Source organism: Fusarium vanettenii (genome assembly GCF_000151355.1).
Source record: "Fusarium vanettenii 77-13-4 unplaced genomic scaffold NECHAsca_103_unmapped, whole genome shotgun sequence".
Lineage (NCBI taxonomy): Eukaryota > Fungi > Ascomycota > Sordariomycetes > Hypocreales > Nectriaceae > Fusarium > Fusarium vanettenii.
The window spans coordinates 1-23,872 of NW_003315786.1; the positions used below are offsets into that span (position 1 = coordinate 1).

At 44.4% G+C, this 23,872-nt stretch overlaps 6 protein-coding genes across 6 annotated transcripts; 3 read left to right on the forward strand and 3 right to left on the reverse strand.

The window, feature by feature from the left end:
* Positions 1–6,649: 6,649 nt before the first annotated feature.
* Positions 6,650–7,888, forward strand: NECHADRAFT_56132 (uncharacterized protein; the record flags this gene model as incomplete). Its single annotated transcript, XM_003039413.1, has 1 exon — positions 6,650–7,888. One exon carries the CDS (start codon positions 6,650–6,652, stop codon positions 7,886–7,888), a length of 1,239 nt encoding a protein of 412 aa, XP_003039459.1.
* A 984-nt stretch (positions 7,889–8,872) lies between these two features.
* On the reverse strand, positions 8,873–9,094 carry NECHADRAFT_56140 (uncharacterized protein; the record flags this gene model as incomplete). The annotated part of the gene is made up of 1 exon (XM_003039416.1): positions 8,873–9,094. A coding segment is annotated over one exon (222 nt), but the record flags the coding sequence as incomplete, so codon positions are not given.
* A 560-nt stretch (positions 9,095–9,654) lies between these two features.
* NECHADRAFT_102287 (uncharacterized protein) lies at positions 9,655–11,409 on the reverse strand. Its single transcript, XM_003039417.1, has one exon. The coding sequence runs from the start codon at positions 11,352–11,354 to the stop codon at positions 10,044–10,046; it is 1,311 nt and encodes a 436-aa protein (XP_003039463.1). The 5' UTR covers positions 11,355–11,409; the 3' UTR covers positions 9,655–10,043.
* An 849-nt stretch (positions 11,410–12,258) lies between these two features.
* Positions 12,259–15,046, forward strand: NECHADRAFT_89173 (uncharacterized protein; the record flags this gene model as incomplete). The annotated part of the gene is made up of 2 exons (XM_003039414.1): positions 12,259–13,207; positions 13,266–15,046. The coding sequence occupies 2 exons, from the start codon at positions 12,259–12,261 to the stop codon at positions 15,044–15,046; spliced, it is 2,730 nt and encodes a 909-aa protein (XP_003039460.1).
* Positions 15,047–18,981: 3,935 nt separating this feature from the next.
* Positions 18,982–20,077, forward strand: NECHADRAFT_17424 (uncharacterized protein; the record flags this gene model as incomplete). The annotated part of the gene is made up of 6 exons (XM_003039415.1): positions 18,982–19,220; positions 19,276–19,322; positions 19,386–19,405; positions 19,478–19,822; positions 19,884–19,924; positions 19,984–20,077. Coding segments are annotated over 6 exons (786 nt in total), but the record flags the coding sequence as incomplete, so codon positions are not given.
* A 1,129-nt stretch (positions 20,078–21,206) lies between these two features.
* On the reverse strand, positions 21,207–21,608 carry NECHADRAFT_19696 (uncharacterized protein; the record flags this gene model as incomplete). The annotated part of the gene is made up of 1 exon (XM_003039418.1): positions 21,207–21,608. A coding segment is annotated over one exon (402 nt), but the record flags the coding sequence as incomplete, so codon positions are not given.
* Between the last annotated feature and the right edge of the window lie 2,264 nt (positions 21,609–23,872).

Sequence of the window (23,872 nt, forward strand, 5' to 3'; positions counted from 1 at the left end):
TTTATATTATAAGTATAATTTATTATTAGGTTAATATAATAAGAGAATTAAGAAATAATCTTATTTTTATTTTTCTTTCTTATATTCTTTATATTAATAATATTAATATAATATCTATAAAATATTAAGGTATTCCTTATATATTAAGTAGGTTTATATATTATCTTATTTATTAAATAATATTTCTAGATATTATAGATTCTTAATTATTATTTAGTAATATATATAGATATATATATCTTATATATTAGTTATATCTATATATTCCCTTGCGGTTTAAATATATTATTTTTATAGTAAATTCTAATATTAATTACCATATTTATTATAGAGCTAAGAGTAATATTCCTCTTTCTATAGGCTATTATTTATCCTAGGGTTTTATTAGTTTTAAATCTAGGTTATTATTAATTATTATTAAGCTTTTATTTTAATATTATAATTAAGATTATTATAATATCGCTTAATTTATCTTATTATTATAATAATCTTAGTATTAGGGTTTTTATTAAGTTTATTAATTAATTTAAGTAATAATTTTTATCTTAATCTATTTATAAGATTAAATTATTTTATTTTTAGGGATTTTATTATAATATATTATAGTTTTAGCTAGGGATAATTATTATATTTAAATTATTCCTCGGTAAAATATACCTAATTATAAGGCATAATAATTTCTCTTAGTTCTAGACTAGTATTATTCTACTTAGTCTAAGCTATATTAAGTATTTTAATTATTTAGAGAGCTATTTATAATTCGCTATTAGCTTATATAAATCTTACTTATTTCTTACCTTTAGGGAGTTACTATTATTATAGCTAATAATAACTTTCCTTAATATTATATTACTTTTTATAATAAATCTTCTTAATATAATTTATCTTATAATAATATTAATATTTAAGTCTATAATAATTATATTTTTTTTATTAAGTTATTCTAAGTCTTATAAGTCTTATATAAGTTCTATAAGATATATTGGTTTATTAAGGTTGCCCTTAATTAATATTAAATTAAAGTTTTTAATAATTTTTTTTATTATTATAAGGGTTTTAAAGTTTTTTTTAAGAGAATTATTAATTATTAATCTTAATTACTTAGCTGATATAATTAATAAGGTTATTAAGCTAATCTTCCTTATAGAATTTAGCCTATATTTCTTTCTTAAGTCTATTAAAAAAAAAGGATATTAAGGATTTTTAGTCCTAATTAAGCTTTAAGGTAAATTAAAAGTACTTAATATTATATTTTAATATAAAGGAAATTTATTAAAATACCTTAATTTCTCTTTCCGCCTAAGCCTTTTTATTTATTATTTTAAAGGCTTATTAGAGTATAGCTTTAAAGGCTTTAAAGCTAGAATAGAGGTTTATAGTCTAAGATAAGTATTTATTAAGTAATTTAATAAAGTATTCTTTTATAATAGGTTTAAACTAGGCTATAATATACTTAATAAGATACTTAGTAATATATTAGACCTTATTAGATATTATAATAAACTAAGTAAGGTAATAGAATATAAATATATATAATTATATAAAAAATATTAATAATTTATATATAATATTATTAAACTTCTTTAATTATTCTAGCTTTAAGATTTCTCTAATATCTTTACCCTTTATAATAATAATTATTATATTATTAATATTCTAAATATTCTTATAATATTATTAATTTTAAGCTTACTAAGTAATAGCTATATAGTTAATAAGTCCTCTAAGTTCCTCTATTTTAGTAATTATAATAATAACCTAGGTATAAAATTACTTAATTTCTTTATTATTACTATTTATTTCTTTATTATTATTAAGGTTAGCCTAAATTAATATAATAAAAATAAATAAGTAATTAATAAGTAAAACCTATTAGTAATTATTACTAAGAGTAGCCTAAGTAGCTATTATATTTAATATTATCTAAGGTAATATAAGTAATCCTCTAAATAAGAGCTATTAATATATAATAATTATAAGATTCCTAAGAGATAAATTAATTATATTAGGTTTATATTAATAAAAGAGAATATTATATAACCTTAAAGGGTAATATAAGTTATATCTAGTAATATACTTAAGGTATTAAGTATAACTAAGTTATATTAATAGCTAAGGTAGCTATTATATAAGAAAATATAATAAGCGTATTTTATATACTTATAGTTAATCTTTAGACCGATATTCTCTAGGTTTAGTCTAGGGTAGGATTAATATTTCTAATATTTAGTCCTTAGATCGATGTGGGTGATATTTGGTCCCTTCGGTCCCTTGCTTAGTTAGAGTATTTCTATTATATTTCCCCGCCTTGCTTATGTCATGGTCGTGACACTATTATTAAGTATTCCTTTTAATACTTAAAGTAATATAAGTATAGTATATCTATAAGCTTATATAATAATTTAATACTCGCGGCTAGAAATTAATATTTTTTAGTTTCTAAGTTTAGATATTTAGAAATATAATTAGATATTTTATTAATATAATATCTCGAAGTATTTATAAATCTAAGTTATATTTATTAATAAGGAAGTAAGAAGTAATTATTTAAATAGCCTTATAAGTAAGGCCTTAAAAGGGAAAATATTATATTATAACTTAATATATACTTAACCTCTAAGATATATATAATTACCCTATACCTAAAAATACTTATTAATTAATAAAGGATTAGTCTAAACTTAGATTATTATAATCTAAGGAATATTATAATCTTAGGATTATAGCGCTCCCTAGAAGACTATAATCCCCTTATAATCTATTAAGTATATAAAATATACTTATTTATATTTTCTTATATATAAGTTACCTTAGCTATTAATATAATTTAGTTATATTTAATACTTTAAGTATATTATTAGATATAATATTATATTACCCTCTAAGGCTATATAACCGAATCTAGTGCTAATATAAACTAATATAACTAGTTTATCCCTTAGGAATCCTACGATTGTTATAAAAAGGCCCTTGATTTATATCTAATAAGTGCATAACTATTAGAATTGATAGTTAATCCCTATAGCCGGGCTATATTAAAGGCTATATTAGGAAGATTTAATCCTCTAGGCCCTCTATATCCTTGATCTTATTCCTTCTAGGCCTTTAATACTTTTACCCTTCGTTTTATTAGAGAATTAATATACGACTAGGCTATTATTAATCGACCATATCTTTACTAAGATAACCAGCCCCTACGCGAATTACTATATGAGTTTCTATACCTGGCTTAAAGACCAGAGTATTAATCGCGAAGAGGGCCCTATTAAGTGCCGCAATAGGGTTCTAATATTCAGCGCCTATTGCGATTTCTATCTAATATAATTCTCCTAGGCGCAACTAAGTCCTCCCTAGGCTAACCCCGAGTATATTACTAGACCGTAGGTACTAGAATGCCTATAAAGAATTTACTACTATGCCCCTCGACTCTATCTAGGGAGTATATTAAGGATATAAACGCGATGGTATAAGAGAATAAAGCGGCTAATAATAAGGAAGATGTGGTATATAGGAAGAAAAACTAAGCCGCTTCTTAATCCATTTAACCTCGCGTGTTCGGATTAATTAGGATTATAAGTTAAAATAATAATAGCTTAATCTCCCTCTCTCTCTCACTTTTTTTTTTTTTTATTGTTTTTATCTTTATTCCCTAGTGTATTAAAAAGGGTGTGGGTATCTCTGCCTGATAAGTGCCTTATCGATCCGCTTTTGGGAATTTGCCTATCCTGCCGCCTAGGTCGAGTGTCTGTCTATTTACCACGACAGTGGTCACCCGCCCCAAATAGAAGGCGCGCATGTAAGGTATACCTCTTGGCGTAACCCTCTTGCGTAATTTCTCGTCGAATGCTCTGTTATAAGCACCTTTACTATCGAAGCTTGTTGCTCGGCACGGGTGCATGACTAGCTGACGACCGGGCAGAAGGTCCCTCGGTAAATCAGGTAATAAATAACTCTTAATTTCTCTATTTAATAAGGGTCTAAAGGTTAGTCTTTAATAGTTAAAGTCTGCTGGCAGAGCTGAGACTTCTATGTATTTGATCCTTCAGATAGTCTCTATCCAGCTCGGATAACCCCTATGCGTGCGGCACTATTGAATGAGCGACCTGATCTTGACAAAGCTGACCAGGCCAAGGACCTTGCGAGCCCACCATTCCTTATAGACTTTCTCCTGTCACATCGTATCACTAAAGCTGCCCTAACACGGGCTATATGACTCACACGAGCAAGCTTGGATGAAACGGATCGTGAGGAAAAACCCGTCACAGCTGACGAATACGTACATATCCGAGGAATGGTAAAATAGACCGACTTTAGTCATTTATTTAGTTAGAATGAAGAGCTTCAACGCAGTCAAATTCCCCGTTAAGTATGACAGCTCCAACGCCTCCAAAACATAAGATATCCTATCTGCTTTCATTCTCATAAATTGAATCATCATTGTTACCCAGCAGGGCTGCTCGATAACCTCAGCTAATACGGAAAATGGCCACTGAACAACCTCCTTAACCAAAATGCCTTCCTATCTACAACTTGCACCTCGTGCGGATACGCGAAGCATCACTCAAGCCCCATTTACATAAAAGGGATGGCGGAATATCGACCAAGTCCGCGTTCATGGGAAATTTCGAATATCTTTCACGCGAGACCGTTGTCCATTCTTTCTAACATTAGGAGCTAGCGACAACCACTATTATCAAAACTTCCGGAATGGGTCCCAAGCAATCTCATCCACTTGAAGTCCTCGCAGTTCCATAATGACAGATAGCCCCGGTCCACATATGGTGAGGGGGGTTGTTGGAACTGGCTGAGCAGAGACCATCGAATCAGGCGGCATGGCGGCCGTTTGAAGTGGTTCTAAACCCATGTCGAACTCGTCGCCCTTAACCTCCGCTGCACAAGGTCCCCGCTGAAAAGGGTTCGTCCATATCAGCGGGAAGCTATCCGCCTCCAGACCCTGCATGTTTACCGAATCGGCGGTGCTGGCATCGCATGGGCTCCCGTGGTCGGGCCTCAGCGAACTGCCGTTGGGAGAAAAAGCAGAAGAACAAGCGAGCAGCCTATCCACGCACCTCTTTGCCTCATTGGTGATGTATTCCTGGATGAGAACGCAATTGCAGTGCGTATGCCGCAGCAATTGGGTCTTCAGGTAGTAAATTTCGGTAGTCAAAGATTTGAAACACGAAGAGAGCTAGCGGTTCTGTTCCTCCATCGCTCTTTCGTGAGAAGCGAGTACTAAGGCTTCATCACGCTTGCGGAGACGACTCTTAGTCGCAGCTATGCGGTTACGTTCGAGGGAGCAGGGCAGGGGAGGATCAAAGAGGATGCGAGGATCAAATAAGGCAGCATTTCAAGAGCCCTAACCGGAATGCGATACTAGGTGCAGCGCCTAAAGCTTATGCGTGCCCTAGTAAGCGGCAGAGTACCAGCAGAGCCTAGGCTTAGGACGATAGGGCCGTGAGCGGGAAATTAAGTTTACTAATGGGACTAAGATATTAAAATGCCTATTTTCGGAATTAGAGGGGATTATAAATCTCTTTGTTTAGGGAGATAACTTATATGGCTAGGATTAGCCAATCTGCCGAGGGTTTTAGAGTCTAGTAATTACTTATCACCTATATCTTTAAGCTTAGAGGGATAGGCAATTTCAAAGGGCCATAGAATATAAAAAGCTTTGCCTATAGGTATACTTAACTTGCTTAAGGGCCTTTAGAGTTTTAAGATAGAGTGGCTTAAATGGGCCTCAACTAGGTTACAAAGGTAGGGGGGGAGGGTGGGGGGGGAGGGCGTTTATAATTTATATAAACATATACTCGCGCTTGGACCTTTAGAATACACCGAATGAGTATTAGGATAAGGGCTCTCTCTATATAGACAATATCCGAGGATGCCTCCTTACCTAAGAGTTTTGGCTATTATATTTTGACTTAATCTTTTATTATATAAACTCGGTCATAGAGCTATAATAGGCATCGGAGGTCTACTATGCGGCAGTTAATAATTAGAGGTCTATGCTCTTGCCGATAGCTCTTAGAGCTCTATAAACGCTGGGGATCGTTAATTTATTAAGCTTTAGTAGGAGGTAATAGGTAGGCGAATTAAGATCGCTCCGCGGATATCTCAAAGTCTACCCGAGCCGCTTATGCGCTTCTTACTATTATCTATTTTAGCTAATAATTATCCCGAATTAAAGCCTTATCTCACCGATATTAGCAATGCGATTTTCACGTATTAAATCCCTGAGCGGACGAACCGCTATATTATAATTAATAAACATTAGGTAGCTAAGCCGCCGCTGCGCTTAATACTTGACTATAACGTCTACTGGTATGCTAACCCGGATAATTTCTTTAGAAATACCCTAGATACTAGAACTATATTCTATATTGCACCGAGAAGCTAAGGAAAAAATCGGGCTCTGCTGAGGTTTAGGCGCGTCCTGATTGTTAACATTGTAATCCAGAGTTTCTTTGCACCAAATGACGAGACGGATTACGTTCCCACAACTCCACATCAATGCTAAAGAAAGGGAAAAGAACAAGCAATCTCGAAAATTCCAGAATTTCATTAGCAAAAACTGTACGAGCTTGGAAGAGAGCGGTTGGTTTTTTCTTTGGCGGATATCAGTTACGCATCGCCGCATTACTAGATCATGAGTTACCCTTTCCCAGGAACTCCTAGATGGAGCCCAATCCTCAACCACGCCAGTGTCTACCCATGGATGTCATCTGTAACTCCTAGTCCCTCGCCCTATCGCGCCTGGGCTGAGACGATCCATCACTGTCCTACAACCCAACCAGACTTCGGACGCTTCAACAGCTCCTCCCAGCAGGGTAACTTCAGCCCGCGTCCACCCAAGGGCTCTCCCCGCTACAGCAGCTTCGGGCAGTATAGCACTGCAGTTATAAACCACAGAACTTCTTTACCGCTTAGGCTCTCCGCTTCGTCTCGGCGCTCCAAGTGCAACCGCCAATACTCGTTTGCCTATATCGGGGCCTCCAACCTCTATGGAGAGTCCGACGAGGACGAGTTCATCGAGGCTCTGGGACACACCTACGTGCTTCCTGCGCAGTCGCGCCTCAGCAATCGTCACGACCGCCGACCCGCGCTATACACTCAAGACTTTGAATACGATCTGGGATTGTCCGCTAATTACGATCACAACGACGGCCCGGAAGCTGCCGTCCCCACCGCCTACTATAAAAAGCTCTACGGTCGAGAGCAGATGCCTGTGCCCCAGCTCCAGTCTCCCACCAGTTTCGTGCATAGCCGCCGTTCCTCGACCGCTGTCCTACCAACCCAGTCCCAACTCGTCCGACCTACCAGCTGCCACTGCACCACAACGCCGATTTTGGCTACTCCCAAGGCCACCGAGGCTGATGCCAGAAAGCACCACATCCCTCAGGGCTACTCACTCAAGAATTGGGATCCCACCGAGGAGCCCGTCCTGCTACTGGGCAGTGTGTTTGATGCCAATAGCCTTGGCAAGTGGATCTATGACTGGACTATTTACCATCACGGCCCATCTACCCCCCTCTCCGATATGGCCGGTGAACTCTGGCTTCTCCTTATTCAACTAGCCGGCAAGGTGAAGCGAGCTGAGGAATTTGTGGGTAGGGCACGTAGCGCTAAGAGCAGGGTCCTTGCTGGGGAGTTCATTGATGTCGGTGACCGTCTTAGTGAGAAGCTGAGGGGGCTTCTCAAGGCTTGCGAGTCCTCCATGCTCAAGGTTGCCGAGCGAAAGACATCAGGTCCAGGCAAGAATGCCGGCATCGAGTTCGTCGAGACGCTCTTCGGCTGGGACAGGCAGCTCGACAAGACTGAAAAATTCATGCAAAATGCGAGGCTTTTCATCCTTCGATTCGACGCCAACTGCGAGGAGATTCTCTAGGAACGCAACCAAAGTAAGCGGGCCCATCTCTTTCCATAGCATCTGCTAGAATTTCATGTCTCTGTTGCTTCATGTTCCCACGAACACATACTCGACCACTTACTCATACTAGAAGACTTGAAAGGTCTGTTATGGCATCCACGCTAGAGGACGAAGGGGAGCACTGCCTGTTGAAACCCAGCGGGTTATCAGAATCCGTTACCTTGGGATCGTTGTGTTTCTTGTGAGTAATTGTAGGTTTAGGGAACGGCAAGCTAAGAGAATTGCAAGCACTGCAACCTGCGTTCTACCAGTCTCAAATCCTTTCGAATCATCTTAAGCGGGCCCATGAACATAAGATCAAACGTACCGGAGTCAACTAGTCTTACCAAAAAGTCTTCGCGACTGATGGTGGTACACATGCTGTCCACATCGTGTTCCCGGCGGCTTAGCCGCTTAGAAACTGATCTATATGAGCTAAATAGAATGCTCGGTTGTCTCTGGCATGATCATATTCTGGCCAGAGAAGGTCACCTAACCGATAGGCCAGTGGTAGTAAGTCCCCACCCCAGAAACCGGTCACCTTTTTCCACAAGATCGGGCAACGAAGACATCATTAACACCCTTCATTTAATAACAAAATAATATTTAAATACTAAATAGGGCACCATTGGAATTGCCAGCCGCCATTCTATCCACGTATCCTCAAGTTTGGTCATCTAGACTTTCGCTATGTTGCTGGGGGGTTCAGAAGCTTATACATTTGATCACTGACCTTCGCGATGTCGGGGACCTTCGAAAAACGCTCATTGGGGTTGAAGGTAATCTTCTTCCTTTGTTTTAGCCGTAATACCTTATTTTCATGCCGAAGGAGTGATAATTCCTTCTCTTAATCCACCAATGTTGAATTCTGACGGTCCAAGCCCTTGCCAATTTCGTGAGGAAGAGTCGAAGCGTGCGATCGATCTTCGCAAAAGAAGAAACGCCTCATAACGCCATTCTGAGCTATTGCGATGACCGGGGTGTACAGAAAAGACTTTCTGTTGCCTCTGACGACGGCGTCAGCGCCTCGGGCGGCGTGACCGGCCGTTCTTCTAGCTTACTCGCCATGGGGTTCATCAGGGACTTTGCCATCGAGACTGGCCATAATCCTGATGATTTCCAACCTCCGATGATATTCCTTGACTTCGGTCTGATCTTCCTTGCCTTGTGGTAGTATCTTATGAATGTGATTTGCCTAGTTGCGTGGCATCATCGATTCCGGCGAGCTTGTTAAGCTCTCGGCGGTATGCATTCTTTACGGACCCAAAGACCGCAACGTCGAGAGGATCAATGATGGGTTTAGGGTGTCGGGTTTCGCTTGTGTTCGGGAGGACTCAGCCAATAAGATCGCGTCTTCGACGAACAGCACCCGAGGATGACTGGGGTCATGTGGGGCAAGGTACGGGAGGTCCTTGCGCACTGAAGAGATAAGGAAAGAACAACTAAGTGGTGCGCACCTATGTTTTGGCGTAGTGGTTACTTTCCAACAGAAATAGTACTTACGGGGACGAGATCCGGGTCCTAGTCCCGGTTCTCGGCATGATATGACGTACTGCTTAGCGGCTAGATTCTCCAAAAACAGATCCCCTGCAAATATCATTCAGGACCAGGTGAACAGCCGGCTTGTCTACCCCGCATCAGCCGACCCACCCACCCTTCTGAAAACAGAAATTAAAATGAGCACATACGGTTAACGTGGACCTACCCTTCTACTACCTCTGCCCGACGACTCGTTTCAAGAGACTGGCCGAAAAAGATGCCTAGAATGTCGAATTCATGGATACTGCCAAAATGGAAGAGCTCGCCGTAGTAGCCCAATGCCCTCTAGTTGCCAGGCAACTCCATAACAAACAGGAGTACCTGTTCCCCGACTGCTCCCGAATGCTACCTGAGATCGAATGTTCTTGACCCAACCCCACAACGCCAGCAGGCCCGCTCCCTCCAGAGTCGTTTCAACAAATCCTCTATATGTATCCTACAATATATCAGAATTAGAGCAACGCCGCCGGACTTGATTTCAATAAGATCACACATATTCAGCGTGACGTGGCTTGCATACGACGTCACAAGGCTTCTAGGCCAGGCACAACGCCATCTCGGATCAAAGGGGGAGAACCCGGAATCTCACTCATTCTTAGCCAACACCGAGACAGTTCTCTCGGAACCACGGCCAATACACTTCAGCAGCCCACTGAGCCAGGCGTTGTAGGCACCATACCGTCTTGTACACGCCCACAACGTCAGAGGAAGACCCGAACGGGTGCTCAAGCCACAGAACCGTCTTGCGTCCCTCTCTCGTGGTGGCAGCAAAGCTCCAGTCGTGCCCATGCACGAGAACGGCTGGTAGAAAGGGTAGTCCGCCAAACGAGCCACCTGAGCGGTTGACAAGATGCTCAAGAAATCGCCATTGCGCCGAGTGCCATGTTCCTATCTGCAGCGCTGCTGCTTCCGACCAGGTTCTGTCCCGACTCTTTGTCTCGATACTGATGGCGATGGGTCGCTTGCGGAAAGGTTGAAAGTCGCTGTGGTTGATCACCTGGGACACCAGAGAGCGGCGCAGTGTTTGGATAGCTTCAGAAGCAACCGGGTCGGCTTTGGGATCGAAGTATACGCAATAGTCCACCATCTTGGCGGGCGTGGTTGCGGGGAGATATTCGCGAATGATCTTTGCCGTCGTGCATGGTGCAAAACCAACGAGTTGATCCCGTCGCCGTCGGCCGTAGATAGCCGAGTATAAGAGAGGGTTATGAACCATCTGGTTCCATCCCAGTTCGTTCTGCTTTGATACCTGGCATTCTGCAGCCTCTTCGACAAGACGGGTGGCCTCATCGACCGGAAGAGTTGGTCCCAGTTGATCGCGATCTGCCGCGGCAGCAAACATGTGGTCCATGAAGACGCGGAATGTGGCGTCTGTCTTTGCCTGTTCCCTGATCTCGGCTCGCAAGGTGCTCGACACGATCCCAACTCCACTACTGCTGCAGCTCTGCAGCTCCAACAGCAGGTCAGAGAGTGCAGGCGGCAGGGAAGGGTCTGCCAGGGAAAGCTTCCGCTGCTCGACGCCTTCTGTGCTAATCTCCAGGCTGGCAAGCTGTTTCGAGGGCGAGGACCGGCCTGAAGCCGAGGATTGTGTGTCTGAAGCAGTCGGAGTCGGGGTCGGGGCGGGAAGAGAGGTTGTCGGCGACGTAGTGCGCAAGTATCCCAGCCCTTGCCTGCTGCTGCTCGCTTTGGGCGTCCTGTTCGGGTCTTCGTGCACCTTCTGCCTCTTAGGCGCTGGTGACTCGGGGTCGTCCATGGCCAGCCGCTTCTTGGGCGATTCGGGCGGCGACGGAGGGTGGTGTTGATGCGTGTTGGTCGGCGTGGGATCGTCCAGGCGGGGAGTGTCGGACGGGCCGTGGGTTGTCGATTTAATGTGCGCGAGCCAGCTGACGATGTCTTGAGGTCTCATTCTGCCTGCCACATCGTTGCGGGCTTGTTTTTAGGCCTTCTGTCGCAATTCGCTGATGGTTGTTGCATTGAGGGGTTGACGTTGGATGGATCGTGTTGACAGCTGACGTCGCCGAGCAACGGCGCTGACTCAGCACCTATTTGGCAAGGGCTCCCACGTGATTGAATTACCCGAAACTCCAAACCGCACCAAGAGTTGTTTGCCGACCCGTTGAGATTGAATAAATCACCAAGCCTACCCAAACTATACATCTAGATCGTTATACGACTTATTATTTAATACGGAAATAGTAGAAAGACGCAGTTCTAAAAAAAGGCGTCTTACCTTATTACTAAGAGAAAAAGTATTTATTGAAACACTAAACAAATACACTGTCGCACTGAGCGTGCTAAAAGGATCAAGGGTCAGGTAAACGATAATGAGCAGCAGCAGTGTGTTGATTGATTGTTGTCTGAGGTTGTCTCTGGTGCGGGGTACTCCATCCCGCAGAGTTAAAGCATACAGCTAGATTACTAACGCAGTAGTTTCCTGAGGCCGTGAAGATCATGCCTACCCTGCGACACAAGAGCTTCGACGATTAGCGCCAATCAGAAGTCGCACCTAATCCTCTCCCACTCGAAATGCGTTATTTTCGCATCGTGAAGTCGGAGCACACATCTCTCATTGACATACTGGTATCCAACACCTTTTATGCTCAAGTCCGCGTTTCCATCATCTTCCTGAGTGTGTTACACAATTGAGTTGTCCCATCCATCTCTTGCCGATCACCGTACACAAACACTGAGGATATCAGTATCGGTGCCGGCATTTGTATCATTCGCTGCACTTGGACTACCAGCATCCTGAGAGTCGGAGGCATCATTTAGAGACAAACCTGGGTCTCCTTGCGTGCATAGTTTTCGACATGCTCTGTGACAAGTGCAAGCATATCAAGCTCCCCCATTCTCATGAACCGTCGTATCTACATCTCTGTCTTGTTCGACACCACGCTTCATTCGACGATCTCATAGCATCCGCCGAGAAAGGTTGCGAAATCTGTCTCTACTTTCGGCCCTTTATCGAGTACTCGAGGTCTCGACGCCAAGGGCTGGCCGAGCGGTCCCAATCTGACTGCTCGTCTAGCGATGCCATCGGGCGCCCGCCGGATGACCCATTCGAGTCGATCCATTATGGGCCAACAGACAACCTGTTCGACGGCTTCGGAACTGAATACGGCAAATCTGAACCTCTTAAATTCAGTGTCGGTCCCGGCAGGTTCTATGAATATGACTCTGCGAAGGATAAATACCGATATTTCGAAGACTCTGATGAATGGACCCCTTGCCGTATCGAGGAACAGGGAGCTCAAATCACCGCCGACGACGCCGAGTACGAGGCTGAACTGAGAAACCGATTAGAGAGATTGGAACTCAGCCTCGATTCCGAGAACAAAGATTCGGAGCCTGATGAAAACGGGCCTGACTCAATTGATCCTGAACTGCAGTATGCAGAGAAAATACGTGCAATTCGAACTCAAAAGTATGAGGAGATTCAGTGGATGTTGATGACAAAGGGTTGCTGCCACGGACCTGAGCAGCTCTGGGTCACACTATCGCATCAGTTGGACTCCAGTGAACTAGATACATCTGCCAACGACGATTTCTGCACAGCAACGCTTACAGCCGGATCTATCGGTGCCTATTCGTTCGAGGAAGGTCTTGAGATCTGCTTGAATGGAGTTCGCGGTTATACCAGATATTCATTCGCCTCCATGCACCCGGAAATCTGGGAATATAATCCGGACTTCTTATCGATTCCTCAAAAACGCCCGAAGCAAAACCTCCGTCCTGTTCTGGAGTTTTACCAGCATCGGCGTAAGCTAGCTATCTTATAACGTTTCCTCCCGTCACATCTTTACTAAATATTACGCAGGTAGCACATTCAGAACCAATCCAGCCATCTATTCACGAGAAGTTGTACGAGACCCAACGGCGTTCTCGGTCCTCGAGTTGGCACGATCGTGGTTAAACAAATGTGTGGAAAGCCATGATCTATGCAAGCCGAGCGGCAACATTCTAATACCGAATCGGCTTATTGATGTTGGCGACGGTCAACGTGAGCCTGTAAGGTTACACATTGTTGGCCCCGAAGAGAAATCATTGCCTTACGCTACACTCAGTCACTGTTGGGGCCCAAATACTGGTGCAATGACCAAGTTGCTCCAGGACAATCTCGTGAGCATGACGCAAGAGATCGACATGGATATGCTCGCGAAAAACTTTCAAGACGCATTGGTTATAGCTCAGAGACTCGACCTGCGATATTTATGGATTGACGCTCTCTGTATTATCCAAGACTCGCCAGAAGACTGGGCAGCCGAAGCTGCAAAGATGGGACAATATTATCGCGGTTCTGAGGTCACAATCTGCGCGGTGGCTGCTTCGCATTGTCAACATGGGATTCTACGGCCACGGGCCGAGACCCAGAAGCATCCCAGAGTCGAAACGGATGCGGGGACATTCTATCTGAGGCCCCTACTCCCAGACAGCGTTACAGTCACCGATGCGTTTTCCATGTCGGATATTCGGAAAACCATCCTCACGCAGCCCTGGAACGGTCGCGCTTGGACACTTCAGGAGAGATTGTTTTCCAGACGCATTCTGTATTTCACGGAAGAGCAAATGATATGGCAATGTCGCAGCCGATTCTTTGCTGAGGACGGTCAGTATAGCTGGCTGAGAAAGCCGGGCGGAACAAAAATGATGAAAAGAAACATTGTCGACGTCTTGGATTATCGGCAAAGATTTGTCGGGAAAGAAAGGAAGCCAGCTCCACCATCGATCCGATCGACGCAGTGGTACACGCTGGTGCAAAAATATACTCGGCGGCATTTGACACTTCCAAAGGATATGCTGCCTGCTCTGTCGGGTCTGGCTCGTGAAGTCCATGATCTCACTAAAGCTCGGTATGTCGCAGGACTCTGGGTTGGAAATACGAACACCATCGTCACCGGCTTGATGTGGAGCCCGGTCAGGGAAAGCTACGATGGCACGGAGGTGCCCAACCCGTCGCTTGCCAACAATGGGTCTCCAAGCTGGAGCTGGACGTCACTGGTGGCCGAGATCGAGCATCATTTGGTGGAAGACGACGTCATCATCGTACGGCAGCCTAGTCTGGACCCCGAGTTTGTAGCCGCGCAGACAACACCGGCCACCTCGGACGCTTTCGGAGTAGTCAAAGCGGGTGAGTTCGTCCTCAGGTGCTGGATGCACAAGTACGCTGGCGTGAGGACATACCACGAGTTGCGCAAGACGGCACAAGTCTACGATTGGGCTGATGCCTACGGCGACGTGACGAGCTCCGATCCCGACTCGCCACGCGCTGATCCCTTTGCTGTCTTCGATATGACCCAGCCCGATGATCTGTGGAAACCTGAGAGTCCAACTTTTGATGAAGACGACCAGAGCGCCTGTACTGTGCCACAGCGACGCCGGGCTTTCCATCTCGCGTTTATTGCTTACACTAATCCGTTTGAAGAGGGGGAACATGCCGACGAGGCGCATGCTGAGCAGCATTTTCTGCTGCTCGAGAGCGTTTCGAATGGCCAAGAACACGCTTACAAGCGAGTCGGAATTGCTGTTACGGAGGTGGGAACTCTTTTTCCTATCAATTCGGAAAATGGTTGGAAAAGGCAGAGAATAACAATTGTTTAGCTATGGTGGGGATTGAGCAGTTCGGCCTTTGTCGTGGTCTCGATGTTTAGAGCCAGATCGATATGTTTTTGTTCAGCCCGAAGAGGGTTCTAGGGGGTCCTCCCAGGAGAGTTGAATTGCAGATATACGATATTTACCCTTCGGGCTGGATATTCAGCCGGTAAGTCTCTTGCCTTGGCAACTTAACGGGTGTTCGAAGTATTTTATATCAGTATTGCGGGGCCTACAGTCGTATCTACTCGCACATTCTATCAGTCTATGCGGGATACGTAGATAATCAAGCGCGCCCGCATTCACGTTGGCCAATTTCTCAGCAGCATTAAAGATTCACAGGGCGGGGGGATATTGAAATGAGAAGATGCTGATTGCTCAATTCATCCTAAAAGTGCAGTAGGGGAACCACTGTTTATGTACAGGCACGATCTCTTGTAGAATGTTCCTCCTTCTTCCACACCTTGCCACCGCCTTGGTTGCCTCACACTTGTGCTCTCCAACAGCATTATGCTTCATTTCGGCTGTTATAGCCTGGGCTGGACGCCGAGGGCCTATTCATACCGCCGGGGATAATCCTGTCTCGTCCTAGACCGGGATAATATGACTAACTTCCGGGAGGCATTCTTATTAGACTTTCCGCCTAAGACGTTAAAGGATCCTTATATTAGCCCTCTCTATATAGATCTAGAGAGCTTAAGAGGAAGGCTACCCTCGGCTCTCTTTACTTATAGCACTAAAGATTATTTCCTAGATAATATATTATTTATAAACTCGAAATAGTTAGTAGCAAGTAGCAAGTTAGTCCTTTATATTATACTAGGTGCGCCGCATAATTATATTATGTTCCCCTAATACTTAGCTAGGAGTAATGCTAAGGCAGGAATGCGAGCTATTAATGATTTCCTAGCAGTAATAACTAAGATTAATTAAATAGTATACTACTATTTACTTACAAGCCAAGTTACGTAGTTAAATAACGCTCCTGTAATATAGCATTCCAGCTTATTTAGTAGTACTGCCTTAAATCACCGATAGTTCGAGCACCTCCAGACGCGCACAGATAAAGTACTTTCAACTTTTAGAGTTCACGCGACACGCAGGTATCAGAAAGGGCAAAGAAAGTGCGTACAAGTCACGTGGTAGAACTGTTGAGATCCGTTGTCTGACGGATCAATGGCTATGGTTGGGATGTGGATGCCTTCTTGTCAATAGCTTCCGCTGGTTAGCGCTAGATTTCTTCTTCTTCAATCACACAACATGCTCATTTCAACAATTTTCCCCCCCGGTCCGGGGCCTTCTATTGCCTACATTCTTGAGGGGCAAGTGAAGCCCCAAAAAGCCGTTGATCCTGCCTTTTTCTCGCTTTTGCCGTCAGAATCACGCTTCCAACGCCCTTTGGATACCACAAAGCACGTCGCCAAGAAGTATCCCGAGCTTCTACGCTCACCGACCCGCTCAGGCTTCCAGCAAGTCAGCAAGGTCGTCACAGAAGCTGCCCTCCTCGAGACCACGGTGACGATGTATGTTGACGACCGTAAAGCTCGGATCGAGAAGTGATATCACGAGAAGAAGCGGGGAAAGAGAGGCAAGCCGCAAAGAGACTCCTCTCACAACATCAGCCTCCAAGAGCTTCGCGAGTAACAAGAGGAATCCATCACCGAGACACGTGAGAAGGAGAATAAGGCACAAATCCGGTCTGCCCGCACTATCCTACGACAAGAGATGGAAAAGTTCAGAGTGGAATGGCGAGCGACTAAAGAAGTCATCATCAACGGCGTCAAAAAGAAGCTACAGTTCAAAAAATGGCTTGAACATACAGGAAAGGATAAGGAATATCTCTCGATGGATACACAACGATCGGAGATGACTGAGCTTCTCAACCAGAAGACTGACGGCTTCATGATAGATACACAACTGCCTCAGGAAGTTAAGGAGTCTATTCGGAAGGCAAATTACGCTTCGAAGCCCCTCAACGCGATGGATTGGACTGCCCTCGCCGGCAGCGATGATACCGTCACTTTCGACCTTGGCCAGGCACCTACGGAAGACGAGAGCGAGGAAGATGATGGCGATGACCTCGATTTGTTAGGTTTGAGGCAAGCTACAGAGAATCCTCGATGGATGCGGTCTTAGCCGCCGGCCATGCCCTCATCGTCACCATCGCCGGAAGCTGCCTCCACGCCGTGCCCTTCACAGCCACAACGCCACACATCACGATACAGGAGGATGCAGGAAATCATCAAGGAAGGCCGGGCCGCGCAAGAAGCCAGCTAGGAAGGCTCTTGTGGCGCTGGTATAGCCGGAATTGCATGACGAGGCGTCACGGAAGGCGGCGAGGCCTGGATGCCAAAGCGGCACCTTCCAAGGCGTTATTATGGCTGTTTTGGGGGTCATTGTAATCGGCATCGCCAAATGCTTCAAGCTGCACGTTTTTTTGACTTTAGGATCACTTTGAACTGCAAAATGAAGCCACAAGATGAAGATCGCCTCAAAACAGAGCTAAAATCGGGCCTGGCCGATCTTCCAGGTTTTTGACTGTTGCAGGTCTTTGTGATCAACTAAGCAAGCTTAGTTGGCTTGCCTTGGGGCTTGCCCCACATGAGCCAACGGGTACGCTTGAGGGCAGCCAGTACCTCTCTCAAAACCGAGGATATCCGAAAGGGTCCAGTCCGGAATCCCGACCACACCCTGGTTTAAGACGCAGATCTTCGGAGACACAATCTTCCAAGACACACATGGACGCGTCGCTTGGCCCAGGTTGAAATATTCTATGTCTTGTGTGAGGTGAGTGGTGTGACCGTCTTCTTCTATTAAGTCGATACCAAAGTTATGGGAAAGCATAAATAATAAAGAAGTGGGGATGGCGGATTAGAGATTTACTTAGACCCCTGGGTTTTAAATTGGCGCAATCAAGACGAGGGCCTACTGTATCTATCCAGAGTCTCCCGAAGCGCCTTTCAGCATGAGTTGTCATTTAACGACGAGTCAGTGGCGACCTCATTGCAGGGCCGCGACGCGCTTGTGAACCTTAAATCTCTTGGTCTCATTGCAGGTCCTTACCGCTTTAGTCTTAAGGCGTCAAGAGCTACTGTCATGACTGACGCGTCAAAAGGTGCCTTGATGAGAGGGCACAATGAAAGGGGGCGCTCCCAACCGATGCACCTCCTCAGCTAATGGCATGCTCGACAGCATTTATCTTCCGATTTTCACTTGCGACCTGGTGTGGCTTCGCATTGCTGGTTGCATGAAAGCCATAGATCTTCTTCCCACACCCATAACGCGGAGAGCGACCTAGGGACTTGGTTCCTATCCCAGTTTGAGAACAAAGCAGCCAAGAATAGCCAATTCTTAGTTAAGGGGCCACTTAATATGGTCATGTAGATAACTTCTTGAATAGGTCCCTCCTCCAGTTGCGATGTTACATTGCATGTGTCTTACGCCTATCAGGAGGCACCCGATTGAGACTGTTGTTCGAGCTAAAATGAGAGAAGCATGGAACAAGGCTAACTGCAATCTTGACTACCTTATTAGGTTCTATACTTTACCATTCATGCTTAATGCATCAGTCTAGCTTAGAGATCGGCAGTACGTTCTGACCGTCATTGTTGGCGCTATCCATCACCAAGACCGAGAAGGTTAGGCCCACAGGACAAACCTTGTTCATTGATTCGTACCCATCTCATATGAACTAGAGAATCTCCTTGACTCGAGCTTTGCTAGAGAATTTAATGACCGCTCAGATCGCCAAAGTTGAAGAATAAGTAGTACAGAAACCCCAATCTCGCCAAAGAGGCACTTCTGTATTCTTAGTACAGAATCATTGCTTGCCCTCTGATTTAGTTCACGTCGTGAAGTCGAACCAGAGAGGTTTTCGTTCAACTTCTGTTTACCCAGAGATCCCAAACCCCCGCATTTGGTTGACGACCATCGAAATTCCCATCATGGCTGGGTTTCTAGTGCCACCTTGGTACAAGGAGGAGGTCGTCACCAATCTGCACATGAACATTGCCAGTATCTTCTGGGGATTGTGCTTCGGTGTGGCCATATTTACAGCTGCCAAGGCCAGCAAGCAGACCGCGAGCTCCTGGTCACGAGCTCGGAGGGTCACGGCGTACGTTTGGATGATCTGGGGAGAGTGGATCGCTTGTATAATCATCAGTGTCCTCACCTGGCTGTACATGTGGGGGACTATTGAAACGAGGTATCGCCTTTCTAATCGGGCTTGATTGAGCTAGACTAACATCCTTTGACCCACTCAGTTTCTGGATCTGGTTCTTCATCAGTACGTGTGACAAATCCAGATAATCCTAACGTGAAACTCGCAACTGATTCGTCTTTGTTTAAGTTGTATGCTGGTGCTTCCAGGTATGTTCAAGTCACAACCCGAGACCAAGACTGGTTTCATGGAACCGAAACTGATAAATGAAAACCAAACAGACTCAGCTACTCGTGCAAATTATCATCAATCGCCTGTCTCTCCTAATGGTAAACCGAGAAAAGGCTTCCAGGCTTAAGTGGGGAGCCTTTGTAATCCTGACTTTTATCAACATCACAGTTGGCATTGTCTGGATTCCCAACCGACTACAGATTTCCGAGACTTGGATCCGCATCGATGCTATATGGGATCGCATAGAGAAGGTCATTTTTCTGCTTGTTGATGCCTCTCTCAATATCTACTTCATTTATCTGGTTCGAACACGGTTAATTTCCAACGGATTGACGAAGTACAACACTCTCTTCGCCGTCAACATTGCCATGATCATAATCTCGATATCCATGGATGTGAGTCGCAACACCGCTTCTTCTAAGACTTCCAAATTCAAGAGAACTCACAACCTCAAAGGTCGTCTTAATTGGGCTCATGTCTCTTCCAGTTGCTGTGGTGTAAGTGTTTCTGGCCCCTCACGCACCGACTTGCGTTCTGCTGACGAGTCTTGTCACAGATATCTTGAGTTCCAATGCTTCGCCTACCTCACGAAGCTCTACATCGAGATGAACATGGCCGAACTGATTAAGAAGGTCGTCCGTGCCACTCAACACGGAGACAAAGACGGACGCTCCACGTCTGGCATTGGGCCAAGTGGCAAGTCATCACGGACCACGGATGTACCCCGGGGAGGTATCAGCGAGGAGAATGGGCGCAGCAGGTTCTCAGGGCTCATCTCACGAGGAGCAAGTAAGGCGAACCCCACCCGATATACAGCACGCATTGAGCTGGGGAGCACGGACGACGTCTCAACAAGCCGCCAACACGGACAAGGCTCTAGTCAGCCCCCACAGCCAACTATAGGAATCCACAAGACCGTCATCACGGAAATAGTGAGCTCAAAGGTTGAGGATGATGATACACCAAGGAGCGAGTCAAGTTCAACGAGACAGCTGAATGGAAAGTATGGTGTATAAGGGTATTGCTGGGTAAAAGCACTCTAGTGGGCTCAGAAGAGAGCCGCCACATCCGTATCTGTCGCAGGTACTGTACTGATGGGCCATGAGGATCAAATGAGCGCTTGATTTTCTCTCTAAAGGAGTGACGAGAGTCAGTCCCTTATACCTATATTCAATCTACCCATCTTATAGGCAGTGGGCTGTTTCCTGGTGCAGGTTGTGGTGTAGCGTTCACGCTGACCGTGAGGCTGTTCACGATGGTTGTGATCCTTGCCCTTGACATCGGACTGGAGACGAATTTACGCCTATGGCACGGCATAAACTTGTCCGAAGGGGGAAAAAAGCTCATTGCGTTGCTTACTAGGGTCACCGGGTTGAGCAGCCAAGGTCAAGAAGCTCAAGGAGCCCTTTGGCGCCAGTCAACAATAATAAGAAGAGGCATCAATCAATTTGGGGATGTGAGCAGTGTGATGTCGCGATTTGTAACTCGAAATATTGTTGGGACATCTATCATAGGCTAATTTAGGTAACTTAGGGAATATCATTCTTGCATTTTAATTGGGCAGACATCCCTGGAGTAACCTGGCGGGAGCCTTTCGACATTTGAGGGGATACTCAACGCTTCGGAAACAACCACTACAGGAGCGTTGCCGTTTGATTCTACATCTTGCTGCGGCACCTTCTTGAACATTCCAATAATCTTGGACCACGTATTTGAAAGGAACATGTCCACGATCATGAACGGCTTCGCGGCGATGCGCGCAATAGTGGCGAACCACGTGTCGGGAAAGAGGCGGACGACGATAGCCCAGGGCAGACACATTGAGGCAGTAACCAATGAGATGGCCCACTGGTCGCCATTGAGGCCCCCAGGCTTAATTTCGAACGCCCGCAAGCCGACGAAGATAATTGCCACCTGGAGACCGATCATCAGACAGTTGATGAAGATGAAGAACTGGTTGCGGTGAATGCCCTCGAAGATGTTGAACTTGTTATCCAGGCGACGGTTGTTGAACTCGTTGAAGATTTGCATCCAGACAAAGGTATTGAAGATAATAGTGTCGAGCTCGAGCATCTGAGTCTCGTCTTGCCGATCGTAGCCAAGAATCTCAGGACCGGCAAAGTGGAGGATAAGGGTGACGGCGAGTTGGTAAATAGCTTGGCCGATGATCATTTTCCACATCTGTGAATTAGGCGTTAGTCAAGAGTCTCGGTAGCTCGACAGGAGCCTCTCAGAACCGACATTTGTCGTAATTATGGGGACCTTTTCCCCCTGAGGAGATCGGTCAAGGATCCTCTCGGTTGGTGGGTCGGTCGCAAGGGCCAATGCAGCAAACATGCCCATGATGAGGTTCACCCATAGAAGCTGCACGGCCTTGAGAAGAGACTCCATGTTCTCATCATAAACTGCAGTGATAAAAGCCAATAGAACAGTGGTGATGTTGACGGTGATTTGGAACTATTGACGTCAGGAGCGACCCAAAGCCAACCCTTTGGAAGCGGCGCAGACTTACCTGTAGGAATTTCTGAACAGCGTCATTAACAGCCCGGCCCCATTTGAGCGCAGTCACAATGGACGTAAAGTTGTCGTCCATCAGCACGATAGCGGATTCCCCGTATGGGCCAGAGCTCGAAAATGCACTCTATAGCATGTTCAAAGAGGCGAGGGCCTGACGGAAGGTTATCACAACCTCGTGGTTCCGGATGAAGGCCCGGCAAATCTTTACTCAGATGAACCCCGGTTCGTCTCATCTATTTACCTTCTCCAGCGGTTAGTGGCAGGGCTTCTTAAGGTATCATAATATTATAAAGCGCCGGGTTATAAAATAAGTAACTAAGCGACTAGAGGACTATATCGATATTATAAATAGGTTCTTACGCTTTATTAGATAAATATCTATAGAAAGAGACCGATCTCGGCATATTACGATAATTCTTAACTCACTAAAGCGCTATTTTAAAAGGCAGCGAATACTTAACCTTAATAAAACCTTAATCCCGTTTAAGTATCTTAATATAGCTACTTAAGAGATATATAAAAATAAAACAGTTACTATATAGTTAACTATGTAAGGTATAATTACGAAAAATTTTTAAACTGTGACGCTTGCTTGCCTGTCCCACAAGCTGATCGTATACGAACTGAATTACAATATATACTAGTTATTCTAAACTGAAATTTCCATTCTAAAAAACTTTTCTTTTAAGTAAGTCTTATAGTAATACATCATAGGGTCGTGAGCTCTGGCGTATCTGGGGCGGGCCGAGCCGAGAAACGCGTCGCTATAAAGCACTTAATAAGGCCCTTATCCCTCTTCTCCTGCATATAATACCCTTTAGTAATATTATTTATTTTAAAACGATGAGTGAGTATAATAGTAGGATCTATTATTAGACTTTTGACCTTATAAAGGAGATCTTCTTAATCTGTAGTATCTATTAGTGCTTGCGATATATAATATCTTAGAAGTAGCCGAAAGGAGTAACGGGGCAGATATATACTTTTAGATTAGAGCTTAGCCGCACCTTATTAGGTAGATCTCGCGCTCTATGAGAGAGCCTACGTTAAAGTGATTAGTGACTGGGTTATTATTAGAATAATTGCCGCTAATATGTGATGGAATACTTACTTCCGATGTAATTACTAATTATGCTAATTGCGCCGAATTTCCTCGTCGACCGGATATACTCGTCGATTATCTCACTTATGTCTTGCTCTAGGCCTACCTATATCTCTAGCCTATGCGCCTATCCTTTGGTATACTTACCGCCGGTGGCATTAATGCTAATATTAATTCCGCTAGGGATTATCTTATGAATTTTATAAGGAATAGCTTCGCCGCTCCCGAGGGTAATATAATTAATTATCTTAAGCTTTCTAATCTTAGACTTTGTATATTTGGTGCGCTAGTTGTTATTAATAGCTATGATGCGCTTAGCCCCCTTCTGGAACGCCTAGACGTAGGCTATAAGGCCGATAGGACCGAGGCCCTAGATAGTAATATAGTTATTAGCCTTAATACCTGTGTAATGGATGCTATGATATAAGGTAGGTAGAATATTAGATAGGTATTAGCCTATCGAGCTATTAGGAAGGGGTATGTAGTCTTAGTAAGCGAATAGATTATTCTCGTCTGGTATAGAATATGGTAGCCTTATTAAGTTGTTATTAGCGAGGGGAATTCTTATGAAATCGGCCTAGCTATTAGTATAGCCGCCTATAAAATAAGAGTATCTAAAAATGCTACCTATCCGCGAATTATAGAGCTTCTTATGAACTGTTAATGTATTTGTCTTTTTGTAAGCTATGGTGAGGTTTTGTTTGTAAAATTCGTATTTACTATAAGAGACGATGAAATTATTAATGATGCGTTCTTGTGACGATCGTGTATGTTCCCAAGGGATAAACCGGTCATGCTGGGTTTATATTAGCAGAGGATTAGGCGC